The following is a 19,963-nucleotide window of genomic DNA, read 5'->3' on the forward strand; positions in this document are numbered from 1 at the left end:
TATTTTGCCCTGAAAATGTATGTCCAAATACAGATTTTACAGGCTTCAACTCTGCTTTTATGTTCATTTCTCAGGAACAGCAATAATGTTTCTGGGTCAATTTGACCTGACCTGCTTTATAGGAGGAGGGTTAAATCAGAACTTTTCTTTTTCTATTCAAAGTAACTTCTGGTTCCATTAAGATGGGATTTAGTCATATCTTCCCTTGCAAATAGGTCTAACAGTCAAGACCCTGTTTCAAAAGGACTGTTTAATATACCCAAATTTCAGAAATGTTAACATTAATTCTTTATCTTAAAAGGATCACGCTGTAAAAGGATTTTTCACTCGACTTTTTCATTGACGTTGTAAATACGTCAAGTGAACCCTTTCAAAATAGGTCAGTTGAACTTGTAACATTACAGGAGGGTGAAGTAAAACAAGCTGCAGCATTTCAGTGAAAATGTATTAAATGAACCACTGTCATTGTTGTGACGCCAAACAGAAGAAGTTTTATACCAAAAAAACAACTTTTAACCGTTTTGAGTTGCAAAGGCCCTCTTGGATTTGCTAATTATTATTTAGTCTGAATCGCCTTTTTGGGGGCTGCAGAAGGCATCTTCAGATTAAATCCATGACTTTAGATGAAGACTAAAGCTAAAATGGCTAGTAAGAACAGTTCTTGACTGACAAACTCAACTATAAGAACTTCAGACATATAGTAGCACCTTCATACACTGGCTACTACGGCCGCTACAGAAGTCCAACGACTAAAATGCAGACGCGCTAACTTTTTACAGCCAAAACAAATTCAGTAACAGATATCAGTGTAGAACATGAACATGGGGACCCCAAATGGACAAAAAAATAATACCTACACCTCACATTTTGTTGCTTAACTTATTTGCTCCCGTAAACGTATAAATGTTATATATATTTTTTAAATAATACCATGGTCCCAAAAAACATGTATACGTTTTTTTTTTTTTTTTGCTAGAGCATACAGAAGGCTTTGATGCAGCCGTCGAACTGAAGAGATCGCTTGAAGCAATGGTAGTTATTACAAAAACAGCCAGCAGGTGGCAGCAGAGTATAAGAGATCAACCAGGGCCATGTTGCAACAAGCTTTCCCCCCCCACTGTTTTAAACAGATTTGTAAACAATGATGAAAATTGGCTATATTCTAATGCTCATTGCTACAAAACGGAAACAAATAGAAATATACTTTCACCAGATTAAAGAAGAGACTCTATTATTTATTTTAGTAGGTTCCATGTTTTTATAGCAATAGAACACAATATTCTGTGGGCCCTGCAAAATCAGTCAAAATCCAGTAAAACAACCTGGAGCGAAGGGGGTTACTTCAGTGAAATTGGCTGGGAGTGAATTAGTTAATAATGGAAAAATGATTTTTACCGAGTCCCACAATTCATCGATGGGATGGTTGGTAGAATAATCTATTTTAGCTAACTGCAGCCCTATATATTACACAAACGTATGATCCAAAAACACTTTTCATGTTATTTCAAACTCATAAAAACCCAGGCAAAACTCCTCCCCGAGTGCTATCGCAAGTTTTAAAGTAACAGGTAAGATTCATCACTATTCCTTGGCAATACACAAAATACACACCAATTGTGAAAACTAATCACGAAGGATCGAATAGATGAATTTGTGAACTACAAATATGAACCGCTTATCCTGTTGAGAGTCTCGGAGAGCTGAAGCCTCCAATCCCAGTTGACTTCAGAGACTCCACCGTTGATTGGTCGTACAGACAGACAACCATTTACACTGTCAAGCAAGTAAACAACTACACCAAAGGCCAGGGGTTTGAAAAACAACAGCAAAGCTTTAAATGCTGTTCACTCCCACCCCTGCCACAGACAAACTGTGCCACAGATAAATAACAGAGCAATAAATCCTTTTTAAACTCAAAATATCCCTCATAAAATGTCCATAAAACCTCCCTGGGTCGTCATTCTCTCCACTTTGAAACTTCCCGAGCAAACGCAAGAAGCTTTTTTGGTTACCTCGCTCTTGTGGAAGACGTTGTCATAGAACCGACAGTCCCCCAGCATTGGGCTCGGGCTGCGGTTCTCGTGCCGCTCGGGAATCATCAGCACCTCCATTGCCAACACTGCTTCCCATTCATGTGCTTGGCAGCGACGGGGAAAGAGCCCTTTGACTGCCACACACATACACGCACACACACAGACAGAGCGTTTCGTAGGTTCATACACCCCCACACGTCAGCAAGGAGGAGGCGGCGGGCTTGAAGGGGAGGTGGGCCGCGTGGTTAAGGGAGGTCTAATTGAGTCAAAGTGGGCAGGCGCGTCACAGTCAGGTGGCGTCGGCCCGAGGAAATCTACTGTGACATTTAGCCCCCCCCGCTCCCCAATAAAAAGCTGCTACTTACTGTCGCCCGCATCGCTTTTTCCTCATCCAGGCGTTGCTTTTTGGCGGAAACAAGAGAAGAAAAAAAAAAAAAAATGCGCCGGGGTCCCCTAGCCGGGGCCGATCCTGGTGCCACTTCTACCAACTCCCTCCCCGCGCAACATCCAGGAGGAGGCGAGCTGGGATTTCGGAGTGAAAGAGGGTTTGGCTTTCAAGGTAGGAGTGGCGTAAATCTCCCAGCCGCTAAAACCCTCGCACTTCAGTCTGGCTCCGCGCTCCCTGTCGTCCGTATCCACAGCAACCACCCTTCAACAAATAAGCACTCGTCCGCGGCGGACCCTCACGCAATGGCTGGGAAGCCTTATCAGCACGTCTAAGAGGGGGGGAAAGGAGGCTGGATTAACTCTGTGAAGATACCCTGCCTCTGCTAGCGTGCCAGCACACTCGCAGCCAGCTGTGCCTGCTAATGGGGTTCATTTCAATAGCGCTCCGTTGGCTGAGTCGACAAACTGTAGCAGCACGGGGAGTCCTTTGTTCTGCTACCTTGTTCCTTTTTGTTAAATCCACAACCGGCTCCGGCGACGGAAAAGGCATGAAGGCGACGCGCAGCTTCTAAGGCTGACTTATATAAATGACTACGCTGGCTCCCCCTCTCGTGCTCGCCCCTCAACCTCCAACGCCCCAAAAAAAGTCCAATATCTTTGTGGAATACAATTTCCTGCAAAAAAATATGGCTCAAATGCTAAACAAAAGTTTTAAATCAAAGGATGTGAGTGACGCGCAGAAATGTGTAATTTTTAAAAATGTTTTAATGTATTTATTTTTAACAGGCGAATCTGTTAAGCCATTTGGAGACTGTAAAAAAAAAAAAAAGTTTCATTATGATTATGAAAATATTTTCTTGTTGAGAAATGAATGATATGAATATGAATAATAATATGAAATATGAATGTGTATGCATCACTAAAAAAAATTAATTAACGTACACTAAGTGTTCAATTTACTAGTATAATTAATAATTTTAAATATTTATAACCCAATTACAATCAACACAAAAATTAGTTTGAAGAATAGACCTATGTAAAATTATTAATTTGTAACGTTAATTATAAGCGATTTGACAATTTAAACTGTACAAGCAAAAATAATTATTTGAACTTCATTTGATAATAAATTATTTCATAATATATATATATATATATATATATATATATATATATTATTTTGCAAATATAATAAATACTGTACATATTTATAAATGTATATCTAAAACATTAACACTATTTTTCAAATGTGACATTTTATTAATACAACACAATAAACAAGTATATGAATAAACCGTTTTAAATATATTTGTAAAATTGTTATCTGATTAAAGGCACGCCACCGGCCAAAAACGTCACACAACGTAAGAATAATGAAACGATGATGTCTCAATTTACTCACAAATGTACTTAGTGTGAAATGCGGGCGCATTTAACACAAAGCTATTATTCTCTCATATGAATGGCAACAGGTGAATACAAACGATAAATGGACTGCTTTTTGTATAGCGCTTTTAACTACACCATATGGTGCCCAAAGCACTTTACAATGACTCCCATTCACCCATTCACACACCGATGATCGGCTACTGCCAGGCAAGGTGTTCAGTGTCTTGCTTAAGGACATTTTAACATGACCACCAGGGGTAAGGATCGAATCCACAACCTCACAGATGGGAGACGACTACTCCATGCTGCCCCAAAAGGTCAACTGTACCTTGTGCCATCTAGTGGAAGAACATTTAGTTGCTCTGCTTATCACAGTACATTGCTGGCATAGAGCTGTAAACAAAGACACATTTTACAGTAAAAAACTACAGTTTAGGGAGCAAATACTGTAAGTGAATATTTTCTATCATCCCGCAGTGGTTGAGAATCACTGCATTAGACAACACTTTAAAGTGGCTATAAAACACCACAAGGTGACAGTGTTGCTCTTTAAACATCCTCCAGTTCAGTCTCCATCTCCACAAAAGTGTAAATGGAATTAGAAGCGGAAATTAATTACCGTGGCTTAGGAAAGCATCTGGATGCTGTAATATAATATAATGAGAGTGTCACAATTAAATATCAAAAGCACAAATGCATTCTGCCGAACAGATGCCTACGTTACAAGTATGCAACTATAAAAACTGACACGGTCAATGACATGAGACGCTTGACCCCAAAAAATTAAATAAAACAGAATGGCAGCATACCAGGTTGGCAAATCAAAAACACAGAGACTACACGACAATAAATAACTGAAACCCACAAAAACACGTAAGCTACATTAACTTTACAGTTTAGCTAACAGGTCATACATGAAACTATGTCTGTTATGTTTTTTATTGAGAAGACAAAGTTATAAGACAATAAGTCAGGCTGATTTGAGACCATTAAAAACTATGATGGTGAAAATGTTGAGATATGAAAAATCCCCATATAAATCTGATGCATTATTATTATTACATTTGCTTCCAAAAACATATAAATATGTTCTATTTTAAATATTACCAGTGTCCCAAAAACGTATTTATACTTTTTCATGATTTTTTTTTGTGCTAGAGCAGACAGAAGGCTTTGATGCAGCCTTTGAACTGAAATGAACAGTTGAAGTAATGGTAGTTATTACAAAAACGGCCAGCAGGTGGCAGCAGAGTATAAGAGATCAACCAGGGCCATGTTGCAAAAAAGTTGTTTCCCCCAGTTTTAAAAAGTTTTGTAAATAATGATGAAACTTAGCTATATTCTAGTGCTAATTGCTGCAAAATGGAAACAGATAGAAATATGCTTTTTTTTGCTGATGAAAGAAGAGACTATTATTTATTTTAGTAGGTTCCATGTTTTTATAGCAATAGAACACAATATTCTGTGGGCCTTGCAAAATAAGTCAAAATCAAGTAAAACAGTCGGGGGCGAAGGGGGTTGCTTCAGTGAAAATGTCTAGGAGTGAATGAGTTAAGTAAAAAGTACCGATTGTTTCAGAATTAGACTTGAAAGTCACCCACTGTCATGGCACGGATTGATCAACTTTGGATGTCGTGGTCGTGGCATTTCAACGAGACGGCATGTGTAACAGGGTCACATTAATGCCCATTTCTGTGTAGCTAACTGCTGCTAGAACATCTGCCCTCATTCATCCTGAATGGCTTATTCCTTAAAGCGACAGCAAGGAGTAGCCCGTGCCAAGTTGACGCGCACGCACACACCGTGACGCTGCTGGCCCCTCGAGTGGCTCATTCACATAAATCTAATAGGAATCCTGCTGTTTATTTCACTCCGTGTGAAGTGATCAAAGCCGGATTTAAAGGAATTAAACCAAAATAGCCGCCCCGCTGCAATGGGGAGGAGCATCCAAGCACAATGAGCTTATGGCGTCAGATGACTTTAAGGAGGGGGGGAGTAAGTGTAATTAATTTTGTTAGCAGCGGCGCATTAATATGCGATTACACTTCAACACAAATCAAATTAGGGAAGTGTTCCACCTGTCTGGTTTCAAACCCGTTCTGACACCACAAGGCAAGGAGAAGCCAAAATGGATCAGCTAGTGTCCCCTTAAGGCAGTTTCTTTCTTTCGCCTTGAATTGCAAAGTTTTGATGTTTGACGGGGAAACGTTTGAGTGCGTCTGCACAGCAATTACGGAGCCATTTAAGAAGTCAGCAGTGTTGTCTGAATTTGACAGACTCTGAAATAGTAGCGCGAGAGAGAGAGGTTACTCCACACAGATGGCTGAGCACTGTTCCGCGCTCGCTTCCTGCTCTCATTTTCAGACTGTTATAATTATCTTAGGGGAGCAGAGAGCGGAGGAAAGTGTGCATTAAAGCAGATGAATGATGACTCGTCAGAACAATACAGCGTGGAAGCTCAAAACGCCGAACACGATGAACCGTGAATTCGGTGACGCTGGTTGACTTGCCGTTTTTAAAAATCGCAGTTAAAGCTGCAGGCAGCGATGACGGTCACTCACATTCTCGTCTTTCCATTGCGGACCATTGGAATGAGCATCGAACTTTGACGCCGTGCTCCACCCAAAAAAAGTGTTGCAATTTAGCAGAGCCCATCAAACTGATTGCTTCTGATTGAGGCTCATTTGAGCAAATTCTGTAATATGAGTGTCGGAATATGTAATATAATTTGCGCCAAAATAGCTGTTCCAAGCCAAAATGGACAACTTCTTGTTCAATTTCAGGGGACGCCACAGCGAGTCATTCGCATGATTTGTTTGGCACGCCGTTTACACCGGCTGTAATTTCCCCAAAATGTCATGACCTAAAAATGAACTGTGTGTCACCTTATCAACTCCATCGTTGACTCATTACATTTCAAGAGCATCAATGAAAAACTACTACTTTAAACAACTGTCCATGAGGTGAATCTGACCTACGACATAACAAGAGGGTTAACACACTGTGACCATTCCCAGAGGTGGCAAACGTGCTCCGTACGAGTGGCGCTCCAATCAATCGCCACTGATGGTGATCGGCCAACTTTCGCGTTAAAGCATGTGATCGACATGTCGATCAATGCCTTTCATTGCCGACCACAAAAAACAATCACCCGCAGCTCGTGCAATGCAGCCTGCAGCCAGCAAGTGACCAGCCTGTGTGCAGTGTAGCCAATCAAAATCGCATTAATCAAAAAATAGACTTATTAATGGGTTATTAAAAGTAGCATTAGTGAGCAGCAGTGAAATTGAAAAACATGCAGCTAATCCACGTGATCGGTGTCAGAATTGGAAGCATAAAACCCTGATCAGAACATCCCTACTCTGGAAAAAAGAAAAAGAAAAGGCTACACTACCTCATTGTATTTGATGAAAAAAATAATACTTTAGCTGTATGTTCACTTTTCGCATGAGATGGACCAGCTTTGCACACCAAAGATTTGTGATTTTTAGGGCAAGACACAAAGCATTCGCAAACAATCATTGTGGCTAACATCCAGCTGTTCTCATAAATAAGGCCGTGGAAGGCCAAATTTTTTTTTTTTGTTTGTTTTTTTGTACATAGTGTCATGATCCGCAGAGGTTCAAAAAAGTAACAAGCTCATTTAGACAAAGTACGGAGTGGGAAGTACCGATATCTGTGTCCAGATGTAGGAGCAAAAAGACTTTAGTCAAGTAAAGTACATATTTCTGAGTCTACAGCAATTAAAGTATTTGTAATTAGATACTTCCCACTACTATAACCAACATATCCCCTCCAACACGTTTACTACTGGTTGTTGAGAGTGACATGCATGCGATGTACAACCACTGCTGCATAATTTCATGGCTCTGAGCGCTGACGTGTCGCTGCCGCCTCTGACTCAGAGTTCAGGTTTCTCACTATTTGTTCCTCTTTAATTGTTTACCGTGCGCCGGTGCGACAACGGCAGCTGGAGGACAGGAAGCCAGCCAAATGCCACGGGGGAGGTGGGGCTTCGGGGGGAGAAAAACAAAATCCTGCCAGTCTCGGAACAAACCAGCGACAGTCTTGCGTGTGTGACGATTGATGATTCAAAGCCATTTCATCATCCCTGGGAAGCATCATATGAATGAATAACGTACGAGGAAAGGAGGAATCGTTCCGAGATGTGCTATAAAGCCCTTGATTAAAGATATTATTAGCAACAAAACGCGGAGGAGATGCTCCCATCAATGAGCGTGAGGACGTCAAACTGTGTCAGTCGCCGTGTCAGAGGACGAATCACTGCGTTACTGTAGCATTGTCTGACAAAATGAACATATTATTCACACTGGGCTTAAAGTACAGTGACACCCATTCAGGTTTTTTTTTTTTTCCTGTGGCACCTTATCCTCAATTATTAGAGGGGGAAAAACACCTTTTTGTGTATTTGTGCTTTTTCTGTAATACCTTAAGAGGCCAAAAGATGGAGACAAAGCCCAGGATTGAAGGAAAGAAGTAATTGGTGTCAAAGACGTATTGTTTAAATGATGTGGCCTACTGAGACAAAGATTGTTTCATGTTGGGGAGGAGTCAAGTTTTGCCTGGTTTGTTAGGGGTCATATTTTTTTAACTTAAATCTGTTATCTGTCATTTAGTTTTTTTGTAATATGGGATATTCTAGTTTCGCTATTAAGAGGTATTGACGTGTCTTCACACTTGCATGAGTTTTTTTTTGGGGGGTGGAATTTTTTGGGGAACATAAAGTTGAGTTGAGTCTTCTGACTTGGAAAGTAATTGCCCAGCTCAAAAAAGGACACTACTTTTAAGCATCTTTCTTATGCCTATACATTCCTACTTTTGTTTCACATAATCTGTCTTCTTAAAGCCTCCGGTGGCTGGGATATATCCCCACGCTAGCCACCAGTTAGCTTGCAAGCTAACAAATTTGGGTCTAGTAATAACAACTAAGTAACTTGCAATTGTGCCTGATAACCACTGATGCGAGCAAATGCGTTCAAATTCTTACGTAGGGGGTTGTATAAGGGGGAAAAAAAAGTAGTACTTTTTAAATGTATTTTTGAATTTGCATGGAGTATTTAAGCATCTCTTTAAAATATGTATGGTGGGAGAAAAAAAGTGTAAAAATTGTAAGCAATGGTCTAAAAAATACAGTACAGTTTGAAAGATTATTTTTGTAGAGCAAATGTCAATAATATGAACAACTTTCATGATTATACAGAGAAAAAAAATAATGTAAAGAATGTGCCTGCCACCTTCCATCAGCAACAAAAACATTCATAGCCATTTTGAATGTCATACTTGATCATAAACAAAAATACAAACATCAATGAATACATTGACTTAGATTTGTTACAGCTTGGTCACCGCGGACTGTTTGGACATTTGCGTCAGTGGGTTTTCCCCAAAGAATATCCAAAATATGATGGAGGAAAATGTCACTGTTCTCTCCCTCTCTGGGCTAGAAAAGGGAGTGTCCAAAAAGCACTGCTGAGTCACACTCTGCCCACCTCCTCAAAATAGGTGACAAATAGTGATCTCTCACGCACACACACGCCCACGCTCTCACACACCAAACTCACAGGGGCTGCAAAATTATAGCCCAAATGATAATCATAATTATTTTGACCACTGTTGTAATCACGATTCTATTTTTATTCTACTACTTCTCAATAAACAGCATGTAAACAGTTTTGAGTAGAAATTGAAAATTAAACTTCAAAAGAAGAAATTATGAATAAATAATACTACTGACTGCTGAGTGCCATCACGCAGATGTTAATCCCTATTGAGGCACACGATCCTCAACATGATGCGTCTTATCTCCAAATTTTGCTGTACTTTATCTCTCCACATGACTCGCGCTCATCAGTCCGCCGAGTGGCGACTTCAGGCTCCTGCTGCAGGATGCAATTGCATGTTTTTTTTTTTACGCAGCTTAAGGAAGCCTCAACCATGTGTTTGAACCCTGGCGATTGGTTGCTAAAGTGTTTAAATAGATATGCAGCCACATTTTAAACGTAAATATCGCCGACGATCCGGTTAGTTTAATCACGGCAGCCATGATCACGATTAAAATTCGATTACTTATGTAACTATGACTCACACCTAAGGTTGGGCAATTAATCGAAATTTATTCTTAATCAGAACATAAATCTTTTTTTTTTTATGGTCAGGATAATCGCCCCCCCCCCCATAATCGCCCAGCCCTACTCACACGTACACAAAAATTCACATGCTTTCACTCTCACATACAACCCTGCCTCACTTCTCAAACACACACACACAACAAATTGATAGGCAATGCTCAGGATGACATTTTTGCAGCTTCTCAAGCACACAGGCACCTTGTCTCCACCTGTCTGACTGGAGCACCAAAGACGGCAGAGTCCAGAGGGTGGTCTCACTCGTTTAAGGTAACATGAGCCCACGCAGGGCCGCTAGTCTTAGATCAGACCACGACCACACGACCACACACACACACACACACACACGACCACACACACGACCACACACACACACACACACACACACACACACACACACACACACACACACACACACACACACACACACACACACACACACACACACACACACACACACAATCACGCCTATGTACTGCCTGTTTAATGTATCAACTTATTAGTATTAATTACCCAGTGTTTTGCGACATCAGTTGAGCAAACACAAGCACGGCTATTTAATTAACCATCAGTGCTGCTTAGTAACCCAGGGAACAACAAGTCAACAGAGTGAAAGTGAATTGTGGTAGGGATGTGACCCCCAAAAGCGGCTTGATTTTAAGATTTAATTTTGAAGTCAGCCCCTGGCACCAACATTTAGCCAGCATATTTGACATAAATAGACCTGCAAAAAAAAAAAAAATAATCTCAAGAACCCACAACTTTAAAGAGAATGGAAGTCTGCCATTTTGTTTTGAAGAGGCTATTCTAGGTAACTACTGTCTGACCCTGCATCAACCAAAGAGCTTCACTTTGGCCTCCGACTTCCCGCGCATATGCGACGTTAACGCTAGGGATGAAGAAATGGTAGTTATTACAAAAAAACGTCCAGAGCAGTTGGTAGCAGAGCAAAAGAGATCAACCAGGGCCAAGTTGAAACAAAGCTGTTTTACCCACAATTTGAAATAGATTTGTGAATAATGATGAAACTTAGCTATATTCTAATGCTAATTGCTGCAAAACGGAAACAGATAGAAATATACTTTTTTCCTGATGAAAAAAAAGAGACTAATCTTTCTTTTGGTAGGTTCCATGTTTTTATAGCATTAGCACACAATATTCCGTGAGCCTTGCAAAATCAGTCAAAATAAAGTAAACCAGCCGGGAGCAAATGAGTTAACGCGTTGTGCCACGTTAACGCCTGAGCATCTAAACCAGTTAAGCCTTTTCGGAAAAACGCTATGGTTGAATTACCGGAAAATGACGGACATGCGATGCTAATTTTGGTATTTCGAGCCTTGGGTCTAATGTGGAGAAGCTGTAAGCACAATGGTTGAAAACACCGTTTACTGCACAGCAACACCTAAATAGTAAAAGCAACCAAGCCCACGAGCCATTAGCTAGGTTTAAAAATTTACAGACAGATTCATCTGTTGCCACTTTAACTAGCAAATGCAGGAAGACCTTTCAGGGGCTGGGGGTAAAGTTAATGGACGGAAGCGGTGAATCACGCTGTAAACAAAGTGATCTCTAATCATCTCAGGTAATGACCCCATGACAGCGGCTTCGTCTCTGACTCACAATAACTGCTCCAGTCGAGCGCGAATACCCGGCAGTCCAGACTGGACGCGGGAGAAAGGAGGAGGAAGTGTCCTTGCAGCTTGTCAAAGTAAAAGGTCAGTGAGGGTGGGTGGGTGACGGCGGTGGGGAAGTTGAGCCGTTTGTTCAACCGTCACTGATTTTCTCTGTCACGGGAGCCCTGCCCTGGCTTTGTCAGGACCGAACCACTCCACGGGGTCCAGTTGCCATGATACGTACGCGCCTAAGACCTTTGGTGGAAATGTCCCAAAACACAGAATGTGACGGCCATGATAAAACGACTGGATTAGGAATTCCGAGATTTCCTCAAATAGTAATGCCTCGCCCCAAATAATCACTGAAAGAGATGCCTCACTTAATGCCAACAGGACAAAAATGGCCATGAATCTTAAATAGCTAAACATCAGCACCTATCATCAGATGTAAACAGTTTGACTAAGTTGGGGCTGAACAATTATTAATTAAATAAATTATATTCTAGTCTTTCCAAGATATCTTATTGGCCCTTGAATGCTCTGAACCAATGGCAGGACAGCTTTTTTTTAATCTTGTGAAAAAAAGAAAAGAAAAGAAAAGTGTATCGGTACGGTATCGTACTCCAAAGCTGGATTTCGGAATCAGGGCCCAAAAACCAGTACAGACGCTCCCCTACTTACGAACATTCGAGTTACGAACAACGGTACATACGAACATTTCTGCGCGTACAGTATGTCGAAAAATGTTCGGAAAGAAATGCAAATGTAAGTTAGATTTTGTATTGCGCGTAGTGCTTCTTTCCGCCACTAATACCGACGATTGGCGCTGTGAGAGCTCATTGGAGGCTGAGCAACGTGGCGAGGAGGAGGAGGAGGAAGAAAACGCCGGTCCCCATGAAGCAGGAAATAACTTTTGAAGCCGATTCCAGCGACGACGAAGAATCTCTCATGATATAAAATCCTCCTCTTCCTCCTCCTCCTCCATCATCTCCTTAAGCATCGAGTACATCTTCCAAAAGTAAGTTAAACTTCATTTTATTTATCTCATTACGTACATGTACATACTGTGTGTGTGTCTCTCGCGCTCTCTCTCTAACATACGTAGTACAGTACAGTACTGTACGTATTCTCTCCATTTTATTAATTTTTTTTCAGTACAAACCAATGCAGGTTACTTGTACAAGCCTTAAACATACTTATATAAACCTTCAATATACTTATATAGGCTTTAAACATAAATTATAATACAAAATATAGCACTGAAGCAACTTACGAACAAATTCACCTTACGAACGATCGTCCGGAACGTAACTCGTTCGTAAGGTGGGGAGCGTCTGTATCTGAACAACACTAATCAAAATATGTGGTTGCACATTTTAATGGGCAACTGTCAAACATGTATGGCTTAAGTTTGTGATCAAAATACGTCGCAAGTAGCAATACCTTGAATAAGGCCGGGTATCGGATCGATACCGATATCTGGTATTGGTACTCGCCCATCCCTACTCAGAACATAAAGCAGAAAATAAACTGACTAACTCACTTATAAGTCAAGGTACCACTGTATAGGAAATTTAAAAAATATATATGGAGGGTGGGTTTTCAACAGCCCGGTTTACATGAAGCCTTGTATTCTGAAACAAATCAGGCAAGAAGCCCAAGCTAAATGAAAATGCTCCATGTAAACCCCTCAACCGGAATAAACAGGCTGAAAGACAATGGAATATCATTCAGTTTGACAGGAATTTACTTTTGACGAAACCAATCAAAAGTTATTTTTCGCCATGGGAATGAAACTGTAAATGTTGTCAAGGCTGCGATGTCGGCTGCGGTGATTAGTGGCACATGGAAAAACCAGATCAGAATAGATCACATCAGTAACAGCTCACCGGAGATTTTCACATTTTTGGAATGACAAAAATGTCACTTGTGGTTTTTTTTTGCTCAACCTTCGGCCTCAATCCCTTTACTATTCCTTTGATATCATTCCAAATAACTGCACTTGATTAAATTCAATCTTGGCTTTGGCCACTGTTGGTGGAAATATGTAAAAAGGTGCATTGTTTATCCCATTGTAAATCATTGATTTAAATATCGACGCATCCAAGGGAGGCGACTGTCTGTACGTTACCACAAACAGAGCCGTGTTATCAGATACGTGTTATTACGCCACATGAGAACACATTTCAGTGCCCTTCAGCAGTCATGCACACGCAGCGGCTCAAATTGGCCCAAACAGGAGGTGCGGCAATGACGTCAAGCGGGAAGGTAGAGCCGTGTTTTTATTCCTCTGGCTGGTTGGCATAAAACGCTAAGCACACAAATGCGTGACGCGCGCAGGTAATCGGGCGACCTCTTATTTTTCGCAGTCAACAGGGCAACCGAATTCCGTGAGATCACCCTCACAGCTCGGCATGACGTGGTTTTTTTTTCCCCACAGTGGAAAATGACAGGACGGCTGGAAAGCCACAAGGACCGTGGCTAATATTAGCGAGCCTTATCTGAACAAATTGTTCAAGCTGGAAGAGGCGATGGAAAGCGATAGGAGGCGAACGCCGCGCGTTTGGGAAGTCACAGAAATCAAAGCAGTCAAAAGTGACAGCCCCTTAGTCACAGCCACTCGGTCTTACTTATAGTGACATTAAATAATTGCTATATTATACAATACCCACTCAGGGAGCTGTGCTGGCTAACAAACGCACATCTGCCTCTTGAGAAATTTGTCATCAAATCCGGTTGAGGTGTTTCAAGAGTGACTGTGAGTGAGTAATCTGCATGTTTTTAGCATCTGAAACAATTGGCCGAGCGCGTCGGGTTTCTCGAGATGACAAATTGTGCAGCTCTCATCTGATTAGTGAGTATATGATTTGATGATACTGCTTCAATATCAGACTTGTGACGAAGGTTCATCTAAGCGTACGAATTCCCAGCCGAATATATCCTATTACTGCAAACCCATTTTTGAATAATGCACACTTTTGTGTGTACGTGCTTTTCAAATTGACGCATTTTCTTAAATTGAAGAACACGTCAACCACTTTTAGAAATAAGATGGCCTTCTTACATGCAGACATCCCCTCAAAAACGACAGACAATGCAAAAAATGATGCAACCTGACTTATACAGGCAGTGTGAAAAGGACTTATTGCAGAGACTTTCACACAGCAACACAGCATCCAACAATCAAATAATTAAAGCCTGGTATGACATGTTTATACACAATTGCTTCCTCCGTAGACGCTCCGTAACTTCCACTAACAAACAAGGCTGAACAGATAGAGAAGTTTGTCACTGCATCACTTCAAAGTACTTCATTGACCTCATTTACTCGATGCTTTTCTGCTAGCCTGTACTTTTTGGCACCATCCTCTTGCATCTTATGGTATTTCAGAAAGGGCGTTTTTTTTAAGCAATAATAGCAGATAATGTTAGGAAAACATATGCCATTAAGTGTCAAAATTAATCAACAAGGAATCGTTCAGCAAGTTAACCAACAACTATGAAACTCGCATGAAGGGTGTGAATGTTTGGTGGTGGTCGGAGGGGCCGTAGGGGCCGTAGGGCGCACACTCGCAGCCACGTTTCCGTCAACCTGCCCTAGGGCAGCTCTGGCGACTTATGTAGTTTACCACCACCGGAGTGTGGCTGTGTGAGTGCATGAATAATAAACAGGGAGTCCTCAAGTTACGCCGCTTCGACTTTATGGCGGCCGTGCTTCGTCCGTAGCACTTTTTTTCCCGTTAATTTCCCACAGTAATCACGCCAGTTTAAAGTTATATAGTTGTGTTGTTGCTCGCCATCAGGTGTGTCACATTTCCGTGTTTAAGTTTGAATTAGCACGGCCGTTTGTCAGCAATGAAAGTCCGTGCGGAAACACGAAATATTGGTTCCGGGTCGCGCAAATATGATTTTTAAAATTACTGTACAAAGTGTTTTGATGTAAATATCGACTTTAACGAGGAAATCCAAATCCAGTCAAAATTCGGGTTATATCGCCAGTGTAGGAACGGAACTCCGTCGTAACTTGAGGACTCCCTGTATCCATTGTAACGCATCTTTGAGTGTAGAGAAAAGCGTTCTATAAACATGATGCATTGTTATTAACTCTTTGACTGCCAGACGTTTTCAGAAAAGGGATGCCGTGGGTGCCAGCCGATTTAAGCATTTTTGACTGATCTTTCAAGGTCCACAGAAAATTATGTGTTTGGACTATGGAAACACACATACTACCAAATGAAAGATTGGACTCTCATCTTTCATCAGAAAAAAAGTTTGTTTCTACCTTATTCCGTTTTTCAGTAATCAACTGTAGAAAATGGTTAGTTTCACCTCTGTTTTGGAAAAAAACGTCTTTTAACGTCTTTGGCACTCCTCCATAGGATTTTACTAAAAGTTATTTAACGTTTTTGGCAGTCAAAGAGTTATAACTATTTGGATAATCGATATTTAGGCCCATCAATTAAATAATCAAAAAAATATTCAATTCTAAGAATATTCAATAGTGACAGACAGCCCAACTTCGGAATTATAAAATGTATTCTTCTAGGTATGATGTCATATAATCTTTTATTTCCGTGCGAAGTTAAGAAAGGAGACATTGTTCCTTCTCCCTAAAAAAAGACAAAGACAAAGCAAGATGTCTGTGGTTGGAGGGTGCGAGTTGCATAAGGCAAATGAGAACTACATGTTCATGTGAGCATATATGACCTCGCCTAAGGAGGAAAATACATGTAAACAAAAACTCCTCTTGGACCAGCCATCAGTTTCTACTAAATTGCATCTCTCATTGTTCTCAACGTCCGTGTCCTGTCTCGACACACACACAATAAAATAATTGGACAGGTCAATTTATAAACGATGAACCACGAATAGATAAAAGTGGATTACTGCACAGTGGTTAGGCATACGCTGGCTTTACCCATTCCAATACCTCAGTTATACAAAAGAGATGGAAGGGGCAAAATGGGGGACCCTCAGCATCAGGACAGTAAAAGGGGCGTGAGTGTACCTGCTGGGGGCCCTCCCCGTTGACCATGGCTGGGGGCGGCGGTGACGCCAGGATGGGGAGTTCAGGGCTGAGAAGCTGGCCGGACTCCAGAGGCGGGGTGTGGTCTGCCATGTCTCCCTCATTCACACCACTAGAGAGAGGGTCTCCTGCAAAATAGGTCCACTTTTTTTTAGTTTGGGTTAACTTACTGCCACAACATTTTGTACGTTTTCACAACAAGGCAGCACTGCGAGAAGAATACCGCAGTACCTTGCCGTCAAAAACTGTATAGTAAAAGTTATTTTTAGTACCATTTTTCTTTCAGAGTGGCTGTGTGTAGGGATGCTCGATTATGGAAAAAATAATAATAATAACGACTATTTTGGCAATAATTAAAATCCCGATTATTCAAATGATTATTTATTCATGTTTACACATTTAAAAATATTAAGACCAATTAAAAACAATAGAAACACTAAAGTTATGTACCGGTAAGTTCCTTTTGGACCAAACTGAATTTATATAATATATATTTATTTATTTATGTTGGCTAAAACCTGAAGTTGGAGTGCAGCATGTGCACTGTGCAGTCGGACGATCATTAATTTTTTGGTACAAAACAAGAAAATGTTTAAACGTAAAAAAGAAAAAGAAAAAATAAATATTGAGATGAATAAAATTCTTTAAAACCCCATAATTATGCAAGTTCCTTTCGGATGAAACAAAATTGATTAAATTTGTTATTTTAAAATTTAAAAAAAAAGGTGCAAATGTATCAATTTAAACAACTCAAAAAATAGCATTAGAATAATCTTTTTTACGATTATGCTAAGGAATTAAAAGTAGCATATTTTGCCATTTATGAGTCCACTACTTTTACTGATGTTTTTGCCATAAAGTTAGAATTTTGGGAACAACACAAATCTGTAAATAAATAAATAGATAAAAGACAATCTTGTGGAGTTATGCCACTCTGTCTCATTTCTACTAGCATTGAGAGGAGCAGATTGTTTACCCCATAAAAAGTACCCAAAAAATACACACAATGCTCAATTGAGAGGATTACACAACAGCTCAAGCTCAGTAAAGTGAAGTAATTGAATCATGAGTAATTAAATATGACGCATTCTAAATTCTTAAAAAAAAAAAATGTCAGTAGACCCTACGGCAAGAGGGATGCATCATATGCCCTTGAACCTAATTACAGTGCAGTACGCCTGCGCTTCTAAACCTCGCAGTGATCTGGCTTATCTGTTAGTTTTAGCCCCTCCCCGTCTTAAGCTGAAACAACACGGCTGCGTTTACAATGTGACGGTCAATGAACTGAAGTGCGAGGGCTGGGCGGGCGGTCAGCCCACAGAGCGGCTCTTTTGCCCCGACGCCCCCAATCAGTTGGCCCGCGGACTCTCCAACGTTACACAACAGTCCAAAAATCAATACAGCACCTGACAGCTTCCCGTAAACACAACTTCAACAGCTTGACATGCTTTGACATTACTGCCATTTGAAATTTAAATGGCAGGTAAACAGCGTCACAAAATGACATTTACCACCAAGCTGTCTCGTCTTGTTATAACACTTTACTACAGTGGTGCCTTGAGATACAAATTTAAACGTCGATTAAGACCTCCTCAGCAATAGTTGGCGCCAGCCATACTGTGGAAGTTACACATTGGCAAATCACCATCTGCGTCAGAAAGAAAGCCCCCCCCCCCCCCCAAAAAAAAATTTGTCATTGTGCTAAAATTCCTTTTTATATATATAAAAAGTATTAGAGGTAACAGTACTCCGTATCAAAGAGTAAATACTCATACTGGTATCAGTCTGAAAAATAGCAGTATCAAACCTGCCTAATAAATACGATTTTAACATGAAGTATGCTTAAGGTAAAAACAGTACTTGAGCAAACTAAGCAGGGTTTTAAAACCAGCTTGAAGTGCCCCAAGCGATCAGATCTTCAGGCCATGATGGACCCTTTCCAATCCCATATTTGGAAAAGGTGACAACTTTTAAAAAGGAAATTAGGACTTATTCAAATATCCATGTCAAACAAGCTTAAGTTGTTCAGAGTAGAAAACAAGTTTTGATTGCCAACTTGATCATTAGAGTACATAATTTTGATATGTTTAACAGAAGGTTAGCTGAAGGCTCTGTGGTGGAAAGACGGGCTCAGGAGACTGAAGTGGAGGGAGGACGAAGATCGAGGGTGGACAAGGATTAAGGTATGGATGGGAAACAACTACACAACATGTTAACAACATTTAAGACAAAAGGGGGGAAAATAGTGGTATTCATTGCTCAATGGTCTGAAGTCTTACATGATGGTTGACTCAATGTAGGAAATAAAAATCTGTCATAATACATAGTGTCACTGAACTTCTGAAAATCGGATGAAGTCTTATGGAGAAATTGAGCTTTTGTCCGAGGGAAAACACTAGAGTCTTCTAGTGGAACACTTTAATTAATTTTTTATACTGCCCATCGAAAACTTAGTCCAAAAAGCATCTTCAAAATTAGATTAAAACAGTAAAATGTCAATATTTCTGAACTTATCTGTACTAAACGTTACACATTAATAAATTTGGTCATGCCAAATTAGATTTTGAACTTACTTCTTATGAAAATGCTATGAAAAAAACAAAACAAAAAACTTTTTTTTTTTTAAGGGAAGTACAAAATTTGAAAATATTAGCCATGTAACAGGGATTCTAATAGAATTACATCATTTCACTGGGAACGCTATTTCTCAGGAACTATTGGATGGATTTGGCTAAAACTTGCACCTACTTATAGAAATATTGCTTCTTTGAAGTTTAGTGCTACACAGTTGCATACTTTGTTCGTGTTATATTAAGACTCGGCGTCCACTGTACAACTTTATTTTTCTGATTAATCAAAAATAACAACTTTCTTACATCTTCATTCTCGTAATACGTCGATTATACAATTTAATTTAAAAAAAATATGACTTTGATCTAAAATTATCATGTAATTTCCGGACTACAAGCCTCCCCCCACGCTTTGAAACCTCTGGCTTTTATCGTGACACGGTTAATTTATATATTTTCATTAACGATCCTCGTGACGCCAATACATTTACAGTGTCATCACAACCGCCCAATGAAATTGCCGACCATGTCACAGTGGATCAATGAAACCGTCTTGAGGTCGCGCTCATAATGTGTTCATATCAGTCATGGTTTACATGGTGCCTTGTATTCCGATTAGAAAGAACCCGAATGACCAAGAGGAATGAAAATGCTGTTTACATGTAACATGATCTATTCCAATCTGCCTTTTAAATGTTGCAACTACATTAATCAGAACAGCCGTTTTACAGCAACGTGACATGTGACGATACACATCATGTGACTTATCAAGATGCCGTTCATTAGTCCTTTTAGCGCA

The 19,963-nt window shown here is 40.3% G+C and overlaps 1 protein-coding gene across 2 annotated transcripts in view; it reads right to left on the reverse strand.

Moving 5' to 3' along the window:
- The window catches only part of fndc3a (fibronectin type III domain containing 3A), a 59,678-nt gene that overhangs the window by 38,516 nt on the left and 1,199 nt on the right, over nt 1-19,963 (reverse strand). Inside the window, exon 3 of one of the 2 annotated variants that reach the window (XM_077566327.1) lies at nt 16,577-16,722. In XM_077566327.1, the coding sequence (XP_077422453.1) occupies nt 16,577-16,687 (111 nt within the window). In that variant the 5' untranslated portion in view covers nt 16,688-16,722. Of the gene's footprint in view, nt 1-2,012; nt 2,167-16,576; nt 16,723-19,963 lie in introns of those variants that run through there. The other variant, XM_077566328.1, reaches the window with a different exon arrangement.

Source organism: Vanacampus margaritifer, chromosome 5 (assembly GCF_051991255.1).
Source record: "Vanacampus margaritifer isolate UIUO_Vmar chromosome 5, RoL_Vmar_1.0, whole genome shotgun sequence".
NCBI lineage: Eukaryota > Metazoa > Chordata > Actinopteri > Syngnathiformes > Syngnathidae > Vanacampus > Vanacampus margaritifer.